The following is an 18,798-nucleotide window of genomic DNA, read 5'->3' as shown; positions in this document are numbered from 1 at the left end:
GAGATAAACATTCAGAAAGTATTCACCGTGCTTCACTTTCTCCACATGCTGAAATGTTTCGGCTTTTCCAGTATGGTAATGAGGCAGAGGGTTTTGAATTTTACGCAAATTTATTAAAAGTAGAAAACCAAGAAATCACATTTCCATAAGTATTCATACCCTTTGCCATGAAGCTCAGAGCTGTTTCCTCTGATTATGTGGGAACTTTGAGTCTTGGTGGACTGCCGAGGTTCTGACTCTGTGAACATCTGGTCTCCGTCAGCAGGCCCTGCAGGGTGTGGGCCCACACCTCCATCCTAAAAGAGGCACTGGCCCTTTAAGTGGCAGAACGGCTGCTCTGCTCCAACTCCGGCTGAAGTTTTTTGAAATTTTTCTGAGTTGCTCTGAGTTGCTCTGAGTTGCCCTGAGTTTTTCTGAGTTGCCCCGAGTTGCTCTGAGTTGCCCTGAGTTTTTCTGAGTTGCCCTGAGTTTTTCTGAGTTGCCCTGAGTTTTTCTGAGTTGCCCTGAGTTTTTCTGAGTTGCCCCGAGTTGCTCTGAGTTGCCCTGAGTTTTTCTGAGTTGCTCTGAGTTTTTCTGAGTTGCCCTGAGTTTTTCTGAGTTGCCCTGAGTTTTTCTGAGTTGCCCCGAGTTGCTCTGAGTTGCTCTGAGTTTTTCTGAGTTGCCCCGAGTTTTTCTGAGTTGCCCCGAGTTGCCCTGAGTTTTTCTGAGTTGCCCCGAGTTGCTTTGAGTTTTTTTGAGTTGCCCCAAGTTGCTCTGAGTTGCCCTGAGTTTTTCTGAGTTGCTCTGAGTTTTTCTGAGTTGCCCCGAGTTTTTCTGAGTTGCCCCGAGTTGCTCCAAGTTGCTCTGAGTTGCCCTAAGTTTTTCTGAGTTGCCCCGAGTTGCTCTGAGTTGCCCTCAGTTTTTTTGAGTTGCCCCGAGTTGCTCTGAGTTGCCCTGAGTTTTTCTGAGTTGCTCTGAGTTGCTCTGAGTTGCCCTAAGTTTTTCTGAGTTGCCCCGAGTTGCTCCAAGTTGCTCTGAGTTGCCCTAAGTTTTTCTGAGTTGCCCCGAGTTGCTCTGAGTTGCCCTCAGTTTTTTTGAGTTGCCCCGAGTTGCTCTGAGTTGCCCTGAGTTTTTCTGAGTTGCTCTGAGTTGCTCTGAGTTGCCCTAAGTTTTTCTGAGTTGCCCCGAGTTGCTCTGAGTTGCCCTGAGTTTTTCTGAGTTGCCCCGAGTTGCTCTGAGTTGCCCTGAGTTTTTCTGAGTTGCTCTGAGTTTTCTGAGTTGCTCTGAGTTTTTCTGAGTTGCCCCGAGTTGCTCTGAGTTGCTCTGAGTTTTTCTGAGTTGCCCCGAGTTTTTCTGAGTTGCTCCGAGTTGCCCTGAGTTTTTCTGAGTTGCCCCGAGTTGCTTTGAGTTTTTTTGAGTTGCCCCAAGTTGCTCTGAGTTGCCCTGAGTTTTTCTGAGTTGCTCTGAGTTTTTCTGAGTTGCCCCGAGTTTTTCTGAGTTGCCCCGAGTTGCTCCAAGTTGCTCTGAGTTGCCCTAAGTTTTTCTGAGTTGCTCTGAGTTGCTCTGAGTTGCCCTGAGTTTTTCTGAGTTGCCCCGAGTTGCTCTGAGTTGCCCTCAGTTTTTTTGAGTTGCCCCGAGTTGCTCTGAGTTGCCCTGAGTTTTTCTGAGTTGCTCTGAGTTGCTCTGAGTTGCCCTAAGTTTTTCTGAGTTGCCCCGAGTTGCTCCAAGTTGCTCTGAGTTGCCCTAAGTTTTTCTGAGTTGCCCCGAGTTGCTCTGAGTTGCCCTCAGTTTTTTTGAGTTGCCCCGAGTTGCTCTGAGTTGCCCTGAGTTTTTCTGAGTTGCTCTGAGTTGCTCTGAGTTGCCCTAAGTTTTTCTGAGTTGCCCCGAGTTGCTCTGAGTTGCCCTGAGTTTTTCTGAGTTGCTCTGAGTTGCTCTGAGTTGCCCTAAGTTTTTTTGAGTTGCCCCGAGTTGCTCTGAGTTGCCCCGAGTTGCTCTGAGTTGCCCTGAGTTTTTCTGAGTTGCTCTGAGTTGCTCTGAGTTGCCCTAAGTTTTTCTGAGTTGCCCCGAGTTGCTCTGAGTTGCCCTCAGTTTTTCTGAGTTGCCCCGAGTTGCCCTGAGTTTTTCTGAGTTGCTCTGAGTTGCTCCGAGTTGCTCTGAGTTGCCCTGAGTTTTTCTGAGTTGCCCTGAGTTTTTCTGAGTTGCCCTAAGTTTTTCTGAGTTGCCCTGAGTTTTTCTGAGTTGCCCTGAGTTTTTCTGAGTTGCCCTGAGTTTTTCTGAGTTGCCCCGAGTTGCTCTGAGTTGCCCTGAGTTTTTCTGAGTTGCCCTGAGTTTTTCTGAGTTGCCCCGAGTTGCTCTGAGTTGCCCTAAGTTTTTCTGAGTTGCCCTAAGTTTTTCTGTGTTGCCCTGAGTTTTTCTGAGTTGCCCTAAGTTTTTCTGAGTTGCTCTGAGTTTTTCTGAGTTGCCCTGAGTTTTTCTGAGTTGCCCCGAGTTTTTCTGAGTTGCTCCGAGTTGCTCTGAGTTGCCCTGAGTTTTTCTGAGTTGCCCTGAGTTTTTCTGAGTTGCCCTAAGTTTTTCTGAGTTGCCCTGAGTTTTTCTGAGTTGCCCTGAGTTTTTCTGAGTTGCCCTGAGTTTTTCTGAGTTGCCCTAAGTTTTTCTGAGTTGCCCTGAGTTTTTCTGAGTTGCCCTGAGTTTTTCTGAGTTGCCCTGAGTTTTCCTGAGTTGCTCTGAGTTTTTCCGAGTTGCCCTGAGTTTTTCTGAGTTGCCCTGAGTTTTTCTGAGTTGCCCTGAGTTTTTCTGAGTTGCCCTGAGTTTTTCTGAGTTGCCCTAAGTTTTTCTGAGTTGCCCTGAGTTTTTCTGAGTTGCCCTGAGTTTTTCTGAGTTGCTCTGAGTTTTTCTGAGTTGCCCTGAGTTTTTCTGAGTTGCCCTGAGTTTTTCTGAGTTGCCCTAAGTTTTTCTGAGTTGCCCTGAGTTTTTCTGAGTTGCCCTGAGTTTTTCTGAGATGCCCTGAGTTTTTCTGAGTTGCCCCGAGTTGCTCTGAGTTTTTCTGAGTTGCCCTGAGTTTTTCTGAGTTGCCCTGAGTTTTTCTGAGTTGCTCTGAGTTTTTCTGAGTTGCCCTAAGTTTTTCTGAGTTGCCCTGAGTTTTTCTGAGTTGCCCTGAGTTTTTCTGAGTTGCTCTGAGTTTTTCTGAGTTGCCCTGAGTTTTTCTGAGTTGCCCTGAGTTTTTCTGAGTTGCCCTAAGTTTTTCTGAGTTGCCCTGAGTTTTTCTGAGTTGCCCTGAGTTTTTCTGAGTTGCCCCGAGTTGCTCTGAGTTGCCCTGAGTTTTTCTGAGTTGCCCTGAGTTTTTCTGAGTTGCCCTGAGTTTTTCTGAGTTGCCCCGAGTTGCTCTGAGTTGCCCTGAGTTTTTCTGAGTTGCTCTGAGTTTTTCTGAGTTGCCCTGAGTTTTTCTGAGATGCCCTGAGTTTTTCTGAGTTGCCCCGAGTTGCTCTGAGTTGCCCTGAGTTTTTCTGAGTTGCCCTGAGTTTTTCTGAGTTGCCCTGAGTTTTTCTGAGTTGCCCTGAGTTTTTCTGAGATGCCCTGAGTTTTTCTGAGTTGCCCCGAGTTGCTCTGAGTTGCCCTGAGTTTTTCTGAGTTGCCCTGAGTTTTTCTGAGTTGCCCCGAGTTGCTCTGAGTTGCCCTGAGTTTTTCTGAGTTGCCCTGAGTTTTTCTGAGTTGCCCTGAGTTTTTCTGAGTTGCCCCGAGTTGCTCTGAGTTGCCCTGAGTTTTTCTGAGTTGCCCTAAGTTTTTCTGAGTTGCCCTGAGTTTTTCTGAGTTGCCCTAAGTTTTTCTGAGTTGCCCCGAGTTGCTCTGAGTTGCCCTGAGTTTTTCTGAGTTGCCCTAAGTTTTTCTGAGTTGCCCCGAGTTGCTCTGAGTTGCCCTGAGTTTTTCTGAGTTGCCCTGAGTTTTTCTGAGTTGCCCTGAGTTGCTCTGAGTTGCCCTGAGTTTTTCTGAGTTGCCCCGAGTTGCTCTGAGTTGCCCTGAGTTTTTCTGAGTTGCCCTGAGTTTTTCTGAGTTGCCCTGAGTTTTTCTGAGTTGCCCTGAGTTTTTCTGAGTTGCTCTGAGTTTTTCTGAGTTGCCCTAAGTTTTTCTGAGTTGCCCTGAGTTTTTCTGAGTTGCCCTGAGTTTTTCTGAGTTGCTCTGAGTTTTTCTGAGTTGCCCTGAGTTTTTCTGAGTTGCCCTGAGTTTTTCTGAGTTGCCCTAAGTTTTTCTGAGTTGCCCTGAGTTTTTCTGAGTTGCCCTGAGTTTTTCTGAGTTGCCCCGAGTTGCTCTGAGTTGCCCTGAGTTTTTCTGAGTTGCCCTGAGTTTTTCTGAGTTGCCCCGAGTTGCTCTGAGTTGCCCTGAGTTTTTCTGAGTTGCTCTGAGTTTTTCTGAGTTGCCCTGAGTTTTTCTGAGTTGCCCTAAGTTTTTCTGAGTTGCCCTGAGTTTTTCTGAGTTGCCCTGAGTTTTTCTGAGTTGCCCTGAGTTTTTCTGAGATGCCCTGAGTTTTTCTGAGTTGCCCCGAGTTGCTCTGAGTTGCCCTGAGTTTTTCTGAGTTGCCCTGAGTTTTTCTGAGTTGCCCCGAGTTGTTCTGAGTTGCCCTGAGTTTTTCTGAGTTGCCCTGAGTTTTTCTGAGTTGCCCTGAGTTTTTCTGAGTTGCCCCGAGTTGCTCTGAGTTGCCCTGAGTTTTTCTGAGTTGCCCTGAGTTTTTCTGAGTTGCCCTAAGTTTTTCTGAGTTGCCCTGAGTTTTTCTGAGTTGCCCTGAGTTTTTCTGAGTTGCCCTAAGTTTTTCTGAGTTGCCCCGAGTTGCTCTGAGTTGCCCTGAGTTTTTCTGAGTTGCCCTGAGTTTTTCTGAGTTGCCCTGAGTTGCTCTGAGTTGCCCTGAGTTTTTCTGAGTTGCCCCGAGTTGCTCTGAGTTGCCCTGAGTTTTTCTGAGTTGCCCTGAGTTTTTCTGAGTTGCCCTGAGTTTTTCTGAGTTGCCCCGAGTTGCTCTGAGTTGCCCTGAGTTTTTCTGAGTTGCTCTGAGTTTTTCTGAGTTGCCCTGAGTTTTTCTGAGTTGCCTAAGTTTTTCTGAGTTGCCCTAAGTTTTTCTGAGTTGCCCTGAGTTTTCTGAGTTGCCCTGAGTTTTTCTGAGTTGCCCTGAGTTTTTCTGAGATGCCCTGAGTTTTTCTGAGTTGCCCCGAGTTGCTCTGAGTTGCCCTGAGTTTTTCTGAGTTGCCCTGAGTTTTTCTGAGTTGCCCCGAGTTGCTCTGAGTTGCCCTGAGTTTTTCTGAGTTGCCCTGAGTTTTTCTGAGTTGCCCTGAGTTTTCTGAGTTGCCCCGAGTTGCTCTGAGTTGCCCTGAGTTTTTCTGAGTTGCCCTGAGTTTTTCTGAGTTGCCCTAAGTTTTTCTGAGTTGCCCTGAGTTTTTCTGAGTTGCCCTGAGTTTTTCTGAGTTGCCCTAAGTTTTTCTGAGTTGCCCCGAGTTGCTCTGAGTTGCCCTGAGTTTTTCTGAGTTGCCCTGAGTTTTTCTGAGTTGCCCTGAGTTGCTCTGAGTTGCCCTGAGTTTTTCTGAGTTGCCCTGAGTTGCTCTGAGTTGCCCTGAGTTTTTCTGAGTTGCCCTGAGTTTTTCTGAGTTGCCCCGAGTTGCTCTGAGTTGCCCTGAGTTTTTCTGAGTTGCCCTGAGTTTTTCTGAGTTGCCCTGAGTTTTTCTGAGTTGCCCGAGTTGCTCTGAGTTGCCCTGAGTTTTTCTGAGTTGCCCTGAGTTTTTCTGAGTTGCCCTGAGTTTTTCTGAGTTGCCCCGAGTTGCTCTGAGTTGCCCTGAGTTTTTCTGAGTTGCTCTGAGTTTTTCTGAGTTGCCCTGAGTTTTTCTGAGTTGCCCTGAGTTTTCTGAGTTTCTGAGTTGCCCTGAGTTCTGAGTTGCCCTGAGTTTTTCTGAGTTGCCCTGAGTTTTTCTGAGTTGCCCCGAGTTGCTCTGAGTTGCCCTGAGTTTTCTGAGTTGCCCTGAGTTTTTCTGAGTTGCTCTGAGTTTTTCTGAGTTGCTCTGAGTTTTTCTGAGTTGCCCTAAGTTTTTCTGAGTTGCCCTGAGTTTTTCTGAGTTGCCCTAAGTTTTTCTGAGTTGCCCTAAGTTTTTCTGAGTTGCTCTGAGTTTTTCTGAGTTGCCCCGAGTTGCTCTGAGTTGCCCTGAGTTTTTCTGAGTTGCCCTGAGTTTTTCTGAGTTGCTCTGAGTTTTTCTGAGTTGCCCCGAGTTGCTCTGAGTTGCCCTGAGTTTTTCTGAGTTGCTCTGAGTTTTCTGAGTTGCCCTGAGTTTTTCTGAGTTGCTCTGAGTTTTTCTGAGTTGCTCTGAGTTTTTCTGAGTTGCTCTGAGTTTTTCTGAGTTGCTCTGAGTTTGGTTGCTGGAGGCGGGGAGTCTGAGGTCGGGACTTGCTCAGCCTTTGTTCTGACGTAAAGCTGATGACGTCGCTGCCACTCCGTCTGGTTTTCACAGGGCAGAGAGACGATCCAGAGTTTCCTCTGCTCCACATGCTGACTGTTTGAGACGTCTGGTACCAGGTGAGGTTTTATTGATTTGGGTTTTATCTGTTTTACCGGATTTGGGTCAGAAACACACAGGGACCTGAAATCCAGGAGTTTTACAGGAAGTTTTCCATCCTGATCAGCAAAACGAGAAAGCTTCCCTCCCAGCAGCTTCCTGAAGAAACCTCTGCTGGGCCGGGTCACCGGCTAAAGAACTGGGCCCAGTTCCGGTCGTGAGTTAGAGACATCTACAAGCTGATCATGGGTTCCTTGAGAACCTAGTGGATATGAGCAGAACCTCAGGTTCAGACCCGCTGAGCCTCTGGGTTCTGGCCTGTTGTTCCCGGATAGTTTATAAAAGCGGGTCGGATCGGTTCCTCTCCTTCAGTGAGATGAAGCAGCAGCCAGAACCAGAGGTTCTGTTGCACCTCCACTTAGTGCCAGAGCTCCATTGGGTCTAAATAGAACCACAGTTTATGTCTCATCCAAAATAAAAACTTATTTTTCTGTTTTAACGTGAAGCTTTTATTTACCGTAACAGATTCATGTGGTTCAGTAAAATAGACAAATATTGAATAATATTTACTTCCAGATAGAAAGACTGGAAATAAATCCAAAAGCTTAAAATAACAAACTTATAAGTTTAAATCTGACTTTCTATGTTGATGCTTTTTCAGCTTAAAGTTACATTTTGTGTATAATCAGGTTTTATTTGCCTTTCACTGTAACTAACATATTAGACTGTTTAAATTCAACAGCTGCTTCAATAATGTAAAAATACTATCACTGCACCACTCAATGGATGCCCATCTCGCTTCACTGCATGTTTCAGCTAGCTTCACTGGATGTTTCAGCTAGCTTCACTGCATGGTTTCAGCTAGCTTCACTGGACGTTTCAGCTAGCTTCACTGGATGTTGCAGCTAGCTTCACTGCATGGTTTCAGCTAGCTTCACTGGACGTTTCAGCTAGCTTCACTGCATGGTTTCAGCTAGCTTCACTGGACGTTTCAGCTAGCTTCACTGCATGGTTTCAGCTAGCTTCACTGCATGTTTCAGTTAGCTTCACTGGATGTTTCAGCTAGCTTCACTGGATGGCTTCAGCTAGCTTCACTGCATGTTTCAGCTAGCTTCACTGCATGTTTCAGCTAGCTTCACTGGATGGCTTCAGCTAGCTTCACTGCATGTTTCAGCTAGCTTCACTGCATGGTTTCAGCTAGCTTCACTGCATGGCTTCAGCTAGCTTCACTGCATGGTTTCAGCTAGCTTCACTACATGGCTTCAGCTAGCTTCACTGCATGGTTTCAGCTAGCTTCACTGGATGTTTCAGCTAGCTTCACTGCATAGTTTCAGCTAGCTTCACTGCATGGCTTCAGCTAGCTTCACTGCATGGTTTCAGCTAGCTTCACTGCATGGCTTCAGCTAGCTTCACTGCATGGTTTCAGCTAGCTTCACTGCATGGCTTCAGCTAGCTTCACTGCATGGTTTCAGCTAGCTTCACTGGATGTTTCAGCTAGCTTCACTGCATGGCTTCAGCTAGCTTCACTGGATGTTTCAGCTAGCTTCACTGCATGGTTTCAGCTAGCTTCACTGGACGTTTCAGCTAGCTTCACTGGATGTTGCAGCTAGCTTCACTGCATGGTTTCAGCTAGCTTCACTGGACGTTTCAGCTAGCTTCACTGCATGGTTTCAGCTAGCTTCACTGGACGTTTCAGCTAGCTTCACTGCATGGTTTCAGCTAGCTTCACTGCATGTTTCAGTTAGCTTCACTGGATGTTTCAGCTAGCTTCACTGGATGGCTTCAGCTAGCTTCACTGCATGTTTCAGCTAGCTTCACTGCATGTTTCAGCTAGCTTCACTGGATGGCTTCAGCTAGCTTCACTGCATGTTTCAGCTAGCTTCACTGCATGGTTTCAGCTAGCTTCACTGCATGGCTTCAGCTAGCTTCACTGCATGGTTTCAGCTAGCTTCACTGCATGGCTTCAGCTAGCTTCACTGCATGGTTTCAGCTAGCTTCACTGGATGTTTCAGCTAGCTTCACTGCATAGTTTCAGCTAGCTTCACTGCATGGCTTCAGCTAGCTTCACTGCATGGTTTCAGCTAGCTTCACTGCATGGCTTCAGCTAGCTTCACTGCATGGTTTCAGCTAGCTTCACTGCATGGCTTCAGCTAGCTTCACTGCATGGTTTCAGCTAGCTTCACTGGATGTTTCAGCTAGCTTCACTGCATAGTTTCAGCTAGCTTCACTGCATGGCTTCAGCTAGCTTGACTGCATGGCTTCAGCTAGCTTCACTGGATGTTTCAGCTAGCTTCACTGCATGGTTTCAGCTAGCTTCACTGCATGGCTTCAGCTAGCTTCACTGCATAGCGTCAGCTAGCTTCACTGCATGGCTTCAGCTAGCTTCACTGGATGTTTCAGCTAGCTTCACTGGATGGTTTCAGCTAGCTTCACTGGATGGTTTCAGCTAGCTTCACTGCATGGTTTCAGCTAGCTTCACTGCATGGTTTCAGCTAGCTTCACTGGATGGTTTCAGCTAGCTTCACTGCATGGCTTCAGCTAGCTTCACTGCATGGTTTCAGCTAGCTTCACTGGATGTTTCAGCTAGCTTCACTGCATAGTTTCAGCTAGCTTCACTGCATGGCTTCAGCTAGCTTGACTGCATGGCTTCAGCTAGCTTCACTGGATGTTTCAGCTAGCTTCACTGCATGGTTTCAGCTAGCTTCACTGCATGGTTTCAGCTAGCTTCACTGCATAGCGTCAGCTAGCTTCACTGCATGGCTTCAGCTAGCTTCACTGGATGTTTCAGCTAGCTTCACTGGATGGTTTCAGCTAGCTTCACTGGATGGTTTCAGCTAGCTTCACTGCATGGTTTCAGCTAGCTTCACTGCATGGTTTCAGCTAGCTTCACTGGATGGTTTCAGCTAGCTTCACTGCATGGTTTCAGCTAGCTTCGCTGGATGGTTTCAGCTAGCTTCGCTGCATGGTTTCAGCTAGCTTCACTGCATGGTTTCAGCTAGCTTCACTGGATGGCTTCAGCTAGCTTCACTGCATGTTTCAGCTAGCTTCACTGCATGTTTCAGCTAGCTTCACTGGATGGCTTCAGCTAGCTTCACTGCATGTTTCAGCTAGCTTCACTGCATGGTTTCAGCTAGCTTCACTGCATGGCTTCAGCTAGCTTCACTGCATGGTTTCAGCTAGCTTCACTGCATGGCTTCAGCTAGCTTCACTGCATGGTTTCAGCTAGCTTCACTGGATGTTTCAGCTAGCTTCACTGCATGGCTTCAGCTAGCTTCACTGCATGGTTTCAGCTAGCTTCACTGCATGGCTTCAGCTAGCTTCACTGCATGGTTTCAGCTAGCTTCACTGCATGGCTTCAGCTAGCTTCACTGCATGGTTTCAGCTAGCTTCACTGGATGTTTCAGCTAGCTTCACTGCATGGCTTCAGCTAGCTTCACTGGATGTTTCAGCTAGCTTCACTGCATGGTTTCAGCTAGCTTCACTGGACGTTTCAGCTAGCTTCACTGGATGTTGCAGCTAGCTTCACTGCATGGTTTCAGCTAGCTTCACTGGATGTTGCAGCTAGCTTCACTGCATGGTTTCAGCTAGCTTCACTGGACGTTTCAGTTAGCTTCACTGCATGGTTTCAGCTAGCTTCACTGCATGGTTTCAGCTAGCTTCACTGGATGGCTTCAGCTAGCTTCACTGCATGTTTCAGCTAGCTTCACTGCATGTTTCAGTTAGCTTCACTGGATGGCTTCAGCTAGCTTCACTGCATGTTTCAGCTAGCTTCACTGCATGGTTTCAGCTAGCTTCACTGCATGGCTTCAGCTAGCTTCACTGCATGGTTTCAGCTAGCTTCACTGCATGGCTTCAGCTAGCTTCACTGCATGGTTTCAGCTAGCTTCACTGGATGTTTCAGCTAGCTTCACTGCATGGCTTCAGCTAGCTTCACTGCATGGTTTCAGCTAGCTTCACTGCATGGCTTCAGCTAGCTTCACTGCATGGTTTCAGCTAGCTTCACTGCATGGCTTCAGCTAGCTTCACTGCATGGTTTCAGCTAGCTTCACTGGATGTTTCAGCTAGCTTCACTGGATGGCTTCAGCTAGCTTCACTGCATGTTTCAGCTAGCTTCACTGCATGTTTCAGCTAGCTTCACTGGATGGCTTCAGCTAGCTTCACTGCATGTTTCAGCTAGCTTCACTGCATGGTTTCAGCTAGCTTCACTGCATGGCTTCAGCTAGCTTCACTGCATGGTTTCAGCTAGCTTCACTGCATGGCTTCAGCTAGCTTCACTGCATGGTTTCAGCTAGCTTCACTGGATGTTTCAGCTAGCTTCACTGCATAGTTTCAGCTAGCTTCACTGCATGGCTTCAGCTAGCTTCACTGCATGGTTTCAGCTAGCTTCACTGCATGGCTTCAGCTAGCTTCACTGCATGGTTTCAGCTAGCTTCACTGCATGGCTTCAGCTAGCTTCACTGCATGGTTTCAGCTAGCTTCACTGGATGTTTCAGCTAGCTTCACTGCATAGTTTCAGCTAGCTTCACTGCATGGCTTCAGCTAGCTTGACTGCATGGCTTCAGCTAGCTTCACTGGATGTTTCAGCTAGCTTCACTGCATGGTTTCAGCTAGCTTCACTGCATGGCTTCAGCTAGCTTCACTGCATAGCGTCAGCTAGCTTCACTGCATGGCTTCAGCTAGCTTCACTGGATGGTTTCAGCTAGCTTCACTGCATGGCTTCAGCTAGCTTCACTGCATGGTTTCAGCTAGCTTCACTGGATGTTTCAGCTAGCTTCACTGCATAGTTTCAGCTAGCTTCACTGCATGGCTTCAGCTAGCTTGACTGCATGGCTTCAGCTAGCTTCACTGGATGTTTCAGCTAGCTTCACTGCATGGTTTCAGCTAGCTTCACTGCATGGTTTCAGCTAGCTTCACTGCATAGCGTCAGCTAGCTTCACTGCATGGCTTCAGCTAGCTTCACTGGATGTTTCAGCTAGCTTCACTGGATGGTTTCAGCTAGCTTCACTGGATGGTTTCAGCTAGCTTCACTGCATGGTTTCAGCTAGCTTCACTGCATGGTTTCAGCTAGCTTCACTGGATGGTTTCAGCTAGCTTCACTGCATGGTTTCAGCTAGCTTCGCTGGATGGTTTCAGCTAGCTTCGCTGCATGGTTTCAGCTAGCTTCACTGCATGGTTTCAGCTAGCTTCACTGGATGGCTTCAGCTAGCTTCACTGCATGTTTCAGCTAGCTTCACTGCATGTTTCAGCTAGCTTCACTGGATGGCTTCAGCTAGCTTCACTGCATGTTTCAGCTAGCTTCACTGCATGGTTTCAGCTAGCTTCACTGCATGGCTTCAGCTAGCTTCACTGCATGGTTTCAGCTAGCTTCACTGCATGGCTTCAGCTAGCTTCACTGCATGGTTTCAGCTAGCTTCACTGGATGTTTCAGCTAGCTTCACTGCATAGTTTCAGCTAGCTTCACTGCATGGCTTCAGCTAGCTTCACTGCATGGTTTCAGCTAGCTTCACTGCATGGCTTCAGCTAGCTTCACTGCATGGTTTCAGCTAGCTTCACTGCATGGCTTCAGCTAGCTTCACTGCATGGTTTCAGCTAGCTTCACTGGATGTTTCAGCTAGCTTCACTGCATAGTTTCAGCTAGCTTCACTGCATGGCTTCAGCTAGCTTGACTGCATGGCTTCAGCTAGCTTCACTGGATGTTTCAGCTAGCTTCACTGCATGGTTTCAGCTAGCTTCACTGCATGGTTTCAGCTAGCTTCACTGCATAGCGTCAGCTAGCTTCACTGCATGGCTTCAGCTAGCTTCACTGGATGTTTCAGCTAGCTTCACTGGATGGTTTCAGCTAGCTTCACTGGATGGTTTCAGCTAGCTTCACTGCATGGTTTCAGCTAGCTTCACTGCATGGTTTCAGCTAGCTTCACTGGATGGTTTCAGCTAGCTTCACTGCATGGCTTCAGCTAGCTTCACTGCATGGTTTCAGCTAGCTTCACTGGATGTTTCAGCTAGCTTCACTGCATAGTTTCAGCTAGCTTCACTGCATGGCTTCAGCTAGCTTGACTGCATGGCTTCAGCTAGCTTCACTGGATGTTTCAGCTAGCTTCACTGCATGGTTTCAGCTAGCTTCACTGCATGGTTTCAGCTAGCTTCACTGCATAGCGTCAGCTAGCTTCACTGCATGGCTTCAGCTAGCTTCACTGGATGTTTCAGCTAGCTTCACTGGATGGTTTCAGCTAGCTTCACTGGATGGTTTCAGCTAGCTTCACTGCATGGCTTCAGCTAGCTTCACTGGATGTTTCAGCTAGCTTCACTGGATGGTTTCAGCTAGCTTCACTGCATGGTTTCAGCTAGCTTCGCTGGATGGTTTCAGCTAGCTTCGCTGCATGGTTTCAGCTAGCTTCACTGCATGGTTTCAGCTAGCTTCACTGCATGGTTTCAGCTAGCTTCACTGGATGGTTTCAGCTAGCTTCACTGCATGGTTTCAGCTAGCTTCACTGGATGGTTTCAGCTAGCTTCACTGCATGGTTTCAGCTAGCTTCACTGGATGGTTTCAGCTAGCTTCACTGCATGGTTTCAGCTAGCTTCACTGGATGGTTTCAGCTAGCTTCACTGCATGGTTTCAGCTAGCTTCACTGCATGGTTTCAGCTAGCTTCACTGGATGGTTTCAGCTAGCTTCACTGCATGGTTTCAGCTAGCTTCACTGGATGGTTTCACACTGACCAACAACACCCAGGTTTATGACGGACATGTTCCCACCCACAGACAGACACAGATGTGTGTACACAATGTTTTGATACAAAATACCTTTTTATCCACAATTCTGTTAATAGTAAACAGTAACAATGAAAAATCCAAAGACTGTATTTTTTCCTGTTGACTGAATGAAAATATGAAGGTACGCACTGCTGGAAACAACCGGCTCTCTGCTCTCTGTCCTCCGCTTTGCTTCCTCCACACGGTTTACCGGAAGTTATCCAAAATGACCTGCGGGTAAACAACCGCCCTCGGCTGAGCGAAACGAGGCGGCTGTTGATGTCGCCTGTGAAACAGCGCCCCCAGGGGCAAAGCACTGTATTGCCTCATTTTAACAGGAAATGCCTAAACTCAGCCATTTTATAGATAGATAGATAGATTTTATTGCGCAGACTCAAAGTCCTAATATACATAAAAAGAAAAGAAAAACAATAAAAGAATAAAAAGTGCGTTAAAATGGCAACTAACCCCTCAGGAGGCAATCATACCAATATCTCCAGAGTACAAATGAGTATTTTACAACATTATATTTAACATTTATCAACGATAGAATAATTCTATTTTTAGACTTGATTACACAAATAAATTGATTCATAAGCTTCCTTTAAAAAGCCATCAAAGTGCTAACGCGAGCAGATACAAACAGTTCACTGGCACTGGTCCATCTGGGCTTATTTAACAAAAGTCTTAAAGCATCATTAAAAGCCACCTTCAATTTTTGAAGACTGTTTTTTAAAAAATTGCACCACAAATGTGCTGTATACAATGATGTACAATATGATCGAAACAAATGCAGTTTCACTTCGTCAGTACAGAAGCCAAACTTACGGACCAGGATATTGGCCTGAGCATATAACATTCGAACCTGTCAGTAAATGTCTGCATCATCAGACAAAGTGTCTGTCAACACATGACCAAGATATTTTATTTCATTAGAGACATTCAATTGAGTCCCAGACAGTTTGAAATTAGGAAATTTGCTATTTTTGTCCTGCTTAGTGTGACAGATCAAGATAATACTTTTTGATGGATTAAATTTAACATCACATACTTACCATATGCTGAACAGACATTAAGCAGCTTCTGAAGACCAGCTGAACTTGGACTAAAAATCACTATATCATCAGCATACATTAAAAGATTAATAATGGTATCGCCAACCACACCGGTGAAGCTGCGTAGAGAGTTCATTCATGTAAAAGTTAAATAACATGGGTGATAAAATACTACCTTGTCTGACTCCATTGCTAACATGAAAGGATGCAGATATACAATTTTCCCATTGACCTGCATAGTTTGATTGGTATACCAATATATCAGACATCTTACTATATATTTGGGCACACCAGCTTGGCACAATTTTAAAAATAATTTTCTATGATTTACATGATCAAAAGCCTTGGTGGTGTCTAAAAAACACAAAAAGACTGTAGAGTTTTTGCTGGTATAATTATTCAGTAATTCTTTAATTTAGGCCATATATACACATATCAGTGCCATGTTTGGACTTGGAGCCAAATTGATAATCAGTACACATAACTATCTTTTCAAATTTAGGCAAAAGAATTAGTTCAAAGACTTTAGACAGTGTACTAGCAATGGCTATAGGTCTATAGTTATCAGAGCTGCCAATTCTACCAGCTTTGTTTTTAATCACAGGAAGTAGAAGAACATTCATCAAGGAATCAGGAATAAAGCCATGCATAATAAAATCAGTGAAGCACAAAGCAAAAAGAGGGGCTACCCTAGAACTTGCAAATTTGAGATGTTCAGCTTTGACCATAGAAATGTTGATTTTGCCAAAGAACAAACACATTTATAGGAATTGATTTTTCATTCAATACAGTTTATTTCTACAGCACCAATTCACAACACATCGTACTGATGCTCTTTCCAAAAGAAGTGGTTTCAGTTCAATCATCCAGTCCTTCCAGTTGATCCCAGTTATCAGTCAGAGAATCAAGTTCAGTTCATTCAAATTAGCTGGAAAAGTTCCTGGGGAAACAAGCAGACTGCACTGTGCAGCAGGTTGAGCATGCATGTGGCGACAGCGGAGAGAAACAACTCCCCTTAACAAGCAGAAACCTATTAAAGGATTCTCCCAGAACAAGAACTACAACAAGGTTCACTCTGAGCGGCCAGCTGCCATCTAGAGGTCAGAGAATTTCCAAATTTCTGTAGAACAACACATAATCCGGGTCAGAACCTAGTGATAAACCAACAGAGATCATCTAGTCTTCCAGCTTTCCTCTCCAGGTCGGAGGAAATACCAGGGTTCTGTTCCTCTGCAGAACCACACCTTACCAAATTGGGAACAAGGTTCTGATGGACCGGACGGCTGGGTTGGGTGAAGTTCTGACCCAGTTAGACTGAAAGGTGGTTGCGATGGACTGGAGGTCCAAACAGAACCAGGTTCTGAGGGATTGGTCAGAGCAGCCATGGAGACGAAGGCATTAATGCGACTTGCCCAGATGCTCTAGAACTGGACCTGTTGGACTGGAGTGGCGGGTGTCTCATGATGTCTCATGATGTCTTCTGATGTCTTATGATGTCTCATGATGTCTCATGTTTCCTGTACCCAGACAGAGCCTGGGTGTGTCCCAGAACCCTAACACGGCAGGATGAACTGGTCCGGACTGGAGAATCTGCTGAGTGGCGTCAATAAGTACTCCACAGCCTTCGGGAGGATCTGGCTGTCCATGGTGTTTGTCTTCCGGGTCATGGTGTTTGTAGTGGCGGCCCAGAGGGTGTGGGGAGATGAAAGCAAGGACTTTGTGTGCAACACCAAACAGGTGAGCTCCACACTAACACACCTGAACATGTGAGTCAGAGCGGCGGAACAACAGGTTTCTGATTACAGCAACTCTTCATTTGTTTAATCGACAAACAGTTATAGTTGGTAAAAAAAAAACTAAAAAATACAAAAAAACAAACAAACAAAAAAAACAATAATTACAAAGACAGTAATAACAAGTAATGTAAGTAATAAACACAGTCCTGTATCGATTGCAGTGAACACAAATACTGCAATCTTTAAACCCACCCCCATTTGGATCATGTTAAACCAAAGTTGGAACAACTTAAGACTTAACAGAAAAAAACAATCTGCATGGTGGAAAACCCGAGGTATCAGCAGGCACAAGGACAGAGACAGAACAGTGGGGGACTCTCCATAGCAACCTTTAGTTGACCCGATAAAACCTCGTTCAGACCTTCCTGCTCTTCATCAAGACCTTTGGTTAAACAGTCTGAATGCAACTGAGGACTCCATCCTCCTCAAGTCGGCATCCAGCTCCAGAAACATCCTTGTTTCAAGGTATTTTACTCTGGTTAAAGCCATCGTTTATTTCCTGCTACATGAGTCTCCCCCTGCTGGCCTTCAGATGGAACTGCTACATGAGTCTCCCCCTGCTGGCCTTCAGATGGAACTGCTACATGAGTCTCCCCTGCTGGCCTTCAGATGGAACTGCTACATGAGTCTCCCCCTGCTGGCCTTCAGATGGAACTGCTACATGAGTCTCCCCCTGCTGGCCTTCAGATGGAACTGCTACATGAGTCTCCCCCTGCTGGCCTTCAGATGGAACTGCTACATGAGTCTCCCCCTGCTGGCCTTCAGATGGAACTGCTACATGAGTCTCCCCTGCTGGCCTTCAGATGGAACTGCTACATGAGTCTCCCCCTGCTGGCCTTCAGATGGAACTGCTACATGAGTCTCCCCCTGCTGGCCTTCAGATGGAACTGCTACATGAGTCTCCCCCTGCTGGCCTTCAGATGGAACTGCTACATGAGTCTCCCCCTGCTGGCCTTCAGATGGAACTGCTACATGAGTCTCCCCCTGCTGGCCTTCAGATGGAACTGCTTCAGGCTGTTTCATCCCTCACACCACAGCTGGCTGTCTGGCTGTCGAATCAGCCATGCCGACCTAATTTATGTTTGGGTCTCAGAGGTCAGCCTGGTTTCTGTCCTTCAGGCGGTTCTCCATTGTCTCCTGAAGGTTTTCTGTTGTCATAATGTGTTTCTGCTCCAGTTGGTTGCTCTCCTTCTGGTGGGGTCCAGTACTCAACATGTTTGACCGTTTTTCAGCCTGGCTGTAACAACGTCTGCTACGACCATATCTTCCCCATCTCTCACATCCGTCTGTGGGCGCTGCAGCTGATCTTCGTCACCTGCCCATCTCTGATGGTCATGGCTCATGTTAAATATCGTGAGGGGAAGGACAGGAAGTACACGGCGGTTCACCAAGGCTCTCACCTTTACGCCAACCCCGGCAAGAAGAGAGGAGGTCTGTGGTGGACGTATCTAGTGAGCTTGGTCTTTAAAGCAGGGTTTGACACATCATTTCTCTATATTCTGTATCGGATCTACCATGGATACGACCTTCCCAGGTAAGCTTTGGACTTTACTCGGTGGCAAAGACAACAGTGCTGTTCTTCAGTTTGCTTCAATCTGCTCTACTTTCTCTGCAGACTCTCCAAGTGTTCCCTGCCACCGTGTCCCAACACCGTGGACTGCTTCATCAGTCGTCCAACAGAGAAGAAGATCTTCATGCTCTTCATGGTCGTGTCCAGCGCCATCTGCATCTTAATGTGCATCCTCGAGATGATTTACCTCATAAGCAAGCGCATCTTGAAAGTGATAAACGTCCGAAATGAGAACCAGAGGGTTGTGTTCGCCGACCAGCATGAACTCACTGCCATCGCACCTCCCAGGTCTCGGTACCGCAGGGTGGATCCGACGCTAGCAGAGAGCCAGCTGAGTTTAAGCAAGCGGGAGAAGACTGAAGGTCGACAGAAAACGACCCTGCTGTAGCACAGAGACCGGTGGAAAACAGGAAGACTGAAGGATCAGGAGGAACTGCTGCTTCTCCAGACGGGAGGCTGGATGGACATTCAGTACCACAAAAAAACTCTTAGCTCTGTTTGGGTTTACAGTTAGCTTTGCTTAATCACCTTTTATCAGAAAACTGCATCTGGTACATCTTTTATTTATTCATCCAATGAGACCAAAGAAGTCACAGGATGTATCGACTTCCCGTCCTCACAGTGACAGTCGGCCCGCTGACTTCATGTTAAAACATCACATTCACTGCATCAGTTTCTATACCAAAGGTTCTGGGCCGGAGCCAATCCAGGTCACTGCTCGACCCGGATGTATGCATGTTGTGTCTGTAGCTACAGAAAAAGCAGATTTAGTCAGAAACAACAAACAGTGGGAGGCCAGGGTCAGGCCCGAGGTCAAAGGTCAGGCTTTAGACGTTTGTGTGCACTGCCTTCCTCAGACTATAGAGTGCTCTGATTGCTGCCTGATGCAGCCCACCGGGCCCATCCCTGCTTCTGTTGCTGCCAGAACAACCAGGCAGCTGGGTTCTCCTGTAGGTACCGGCCCGGAGCGGTTCCGCCTCCGGTCCGGCTTACAGCCAGAATGAGAATCATGTATGGTGACAAGAATCAAAATATTATGAGAATAAAAAGGCAGAAAAAAACTGTGTAGATGAATCCTGTCAGCTTCATCACAATCATTTCAAATCCTGCTGTCACAATGATTTATGAA

The 18,798-nt window shown here is 46.5% G+C and overlaps 1 protein-coding gene across 2 annotated transcripts; it reads left to right on the top strand.

Annotated features, from left to right (window-relative positions):
* Positions 1-6,432: 6,432 nt before the first annotated feature.
* On the top strand, positions 6,433-18,743 carry gjb9a (gap junction protein beta 9a). Of its 2 annotated transcripts, XM_055053219.1 has the most exons (4): positions 6,433-6,520; positions 15,831-16,040; positions 17,332-17,633; positions 17,715-18,743. In XM_055053219.1, exons 2-4 carry the CDS (start codon positions 15,870-15,872, stop codon positions 18,055-18,057), a joined length of 816 nt encoding a protein of 271 aa, XP_054909194.1. In that variant the 5' UTR covers positions 6,433-6,520; positions 15,831-15,869; the 3' UTR covers positions 18,058-18,743. The 2 variants fall into 2 exon arrangements, with proteins under 2 accessions (XP_054909194.1, XP_054909195.1); XM_055053220.1 differs by lacking the exon at positions 6,433-6,520 and having other exon boundaries at positions 13,132-16,040.
* The last annotated feature ends 55 nt before the right edge of the window (positions 18,744-18,798 follow it).

The sequence above is a fragment of the Poeciliopsis prolifica genome, unplaced genomic scaffold, assembly GCF_027474105.1.
Source record: "Poeciliopsis prolifica strain line A6 unplaced genomic scaffold, Auburn_PproV2 SCAFFOLD037, whole genome shotgun sequence".
In the NCBI taxonomy this organism is placed as follows: Eukaryota; Metazoa; Chordata; class Actinopteri; order Cyprinodontiformes; family Poeciliidae; genus Poeciliopsis; species Poeciliopsis prolifica.
This window is presented reverse-complemented; position numbering and strand designations above follow the sequence as displayed.

Bases quoted from the DNA above. Each gene is read 5' to 3' on its own strand.
- gjb9a (XM_055053219.1), top strand. From the start codon at position 15,870: ATGAACTGGTCCGGACTGGAGAATCTGCTGAGTGGCGTCAATAAGTAC. The intron at 16,041-17,331 runs GTGAGCTCCACA...ACCGTTTTTCAG, and splicing joins TTGTGTGCAACACCAAACAG to CCTGGCTGTAACAACGTCTG. The intron at 17,634-17,714 runs GTAAGCTTTGGA...CTTTCTCTGCAG, and splicing joins CATGGATACGACCTTCCCAG to ACTCTCCAAGTGTTCCCTGC.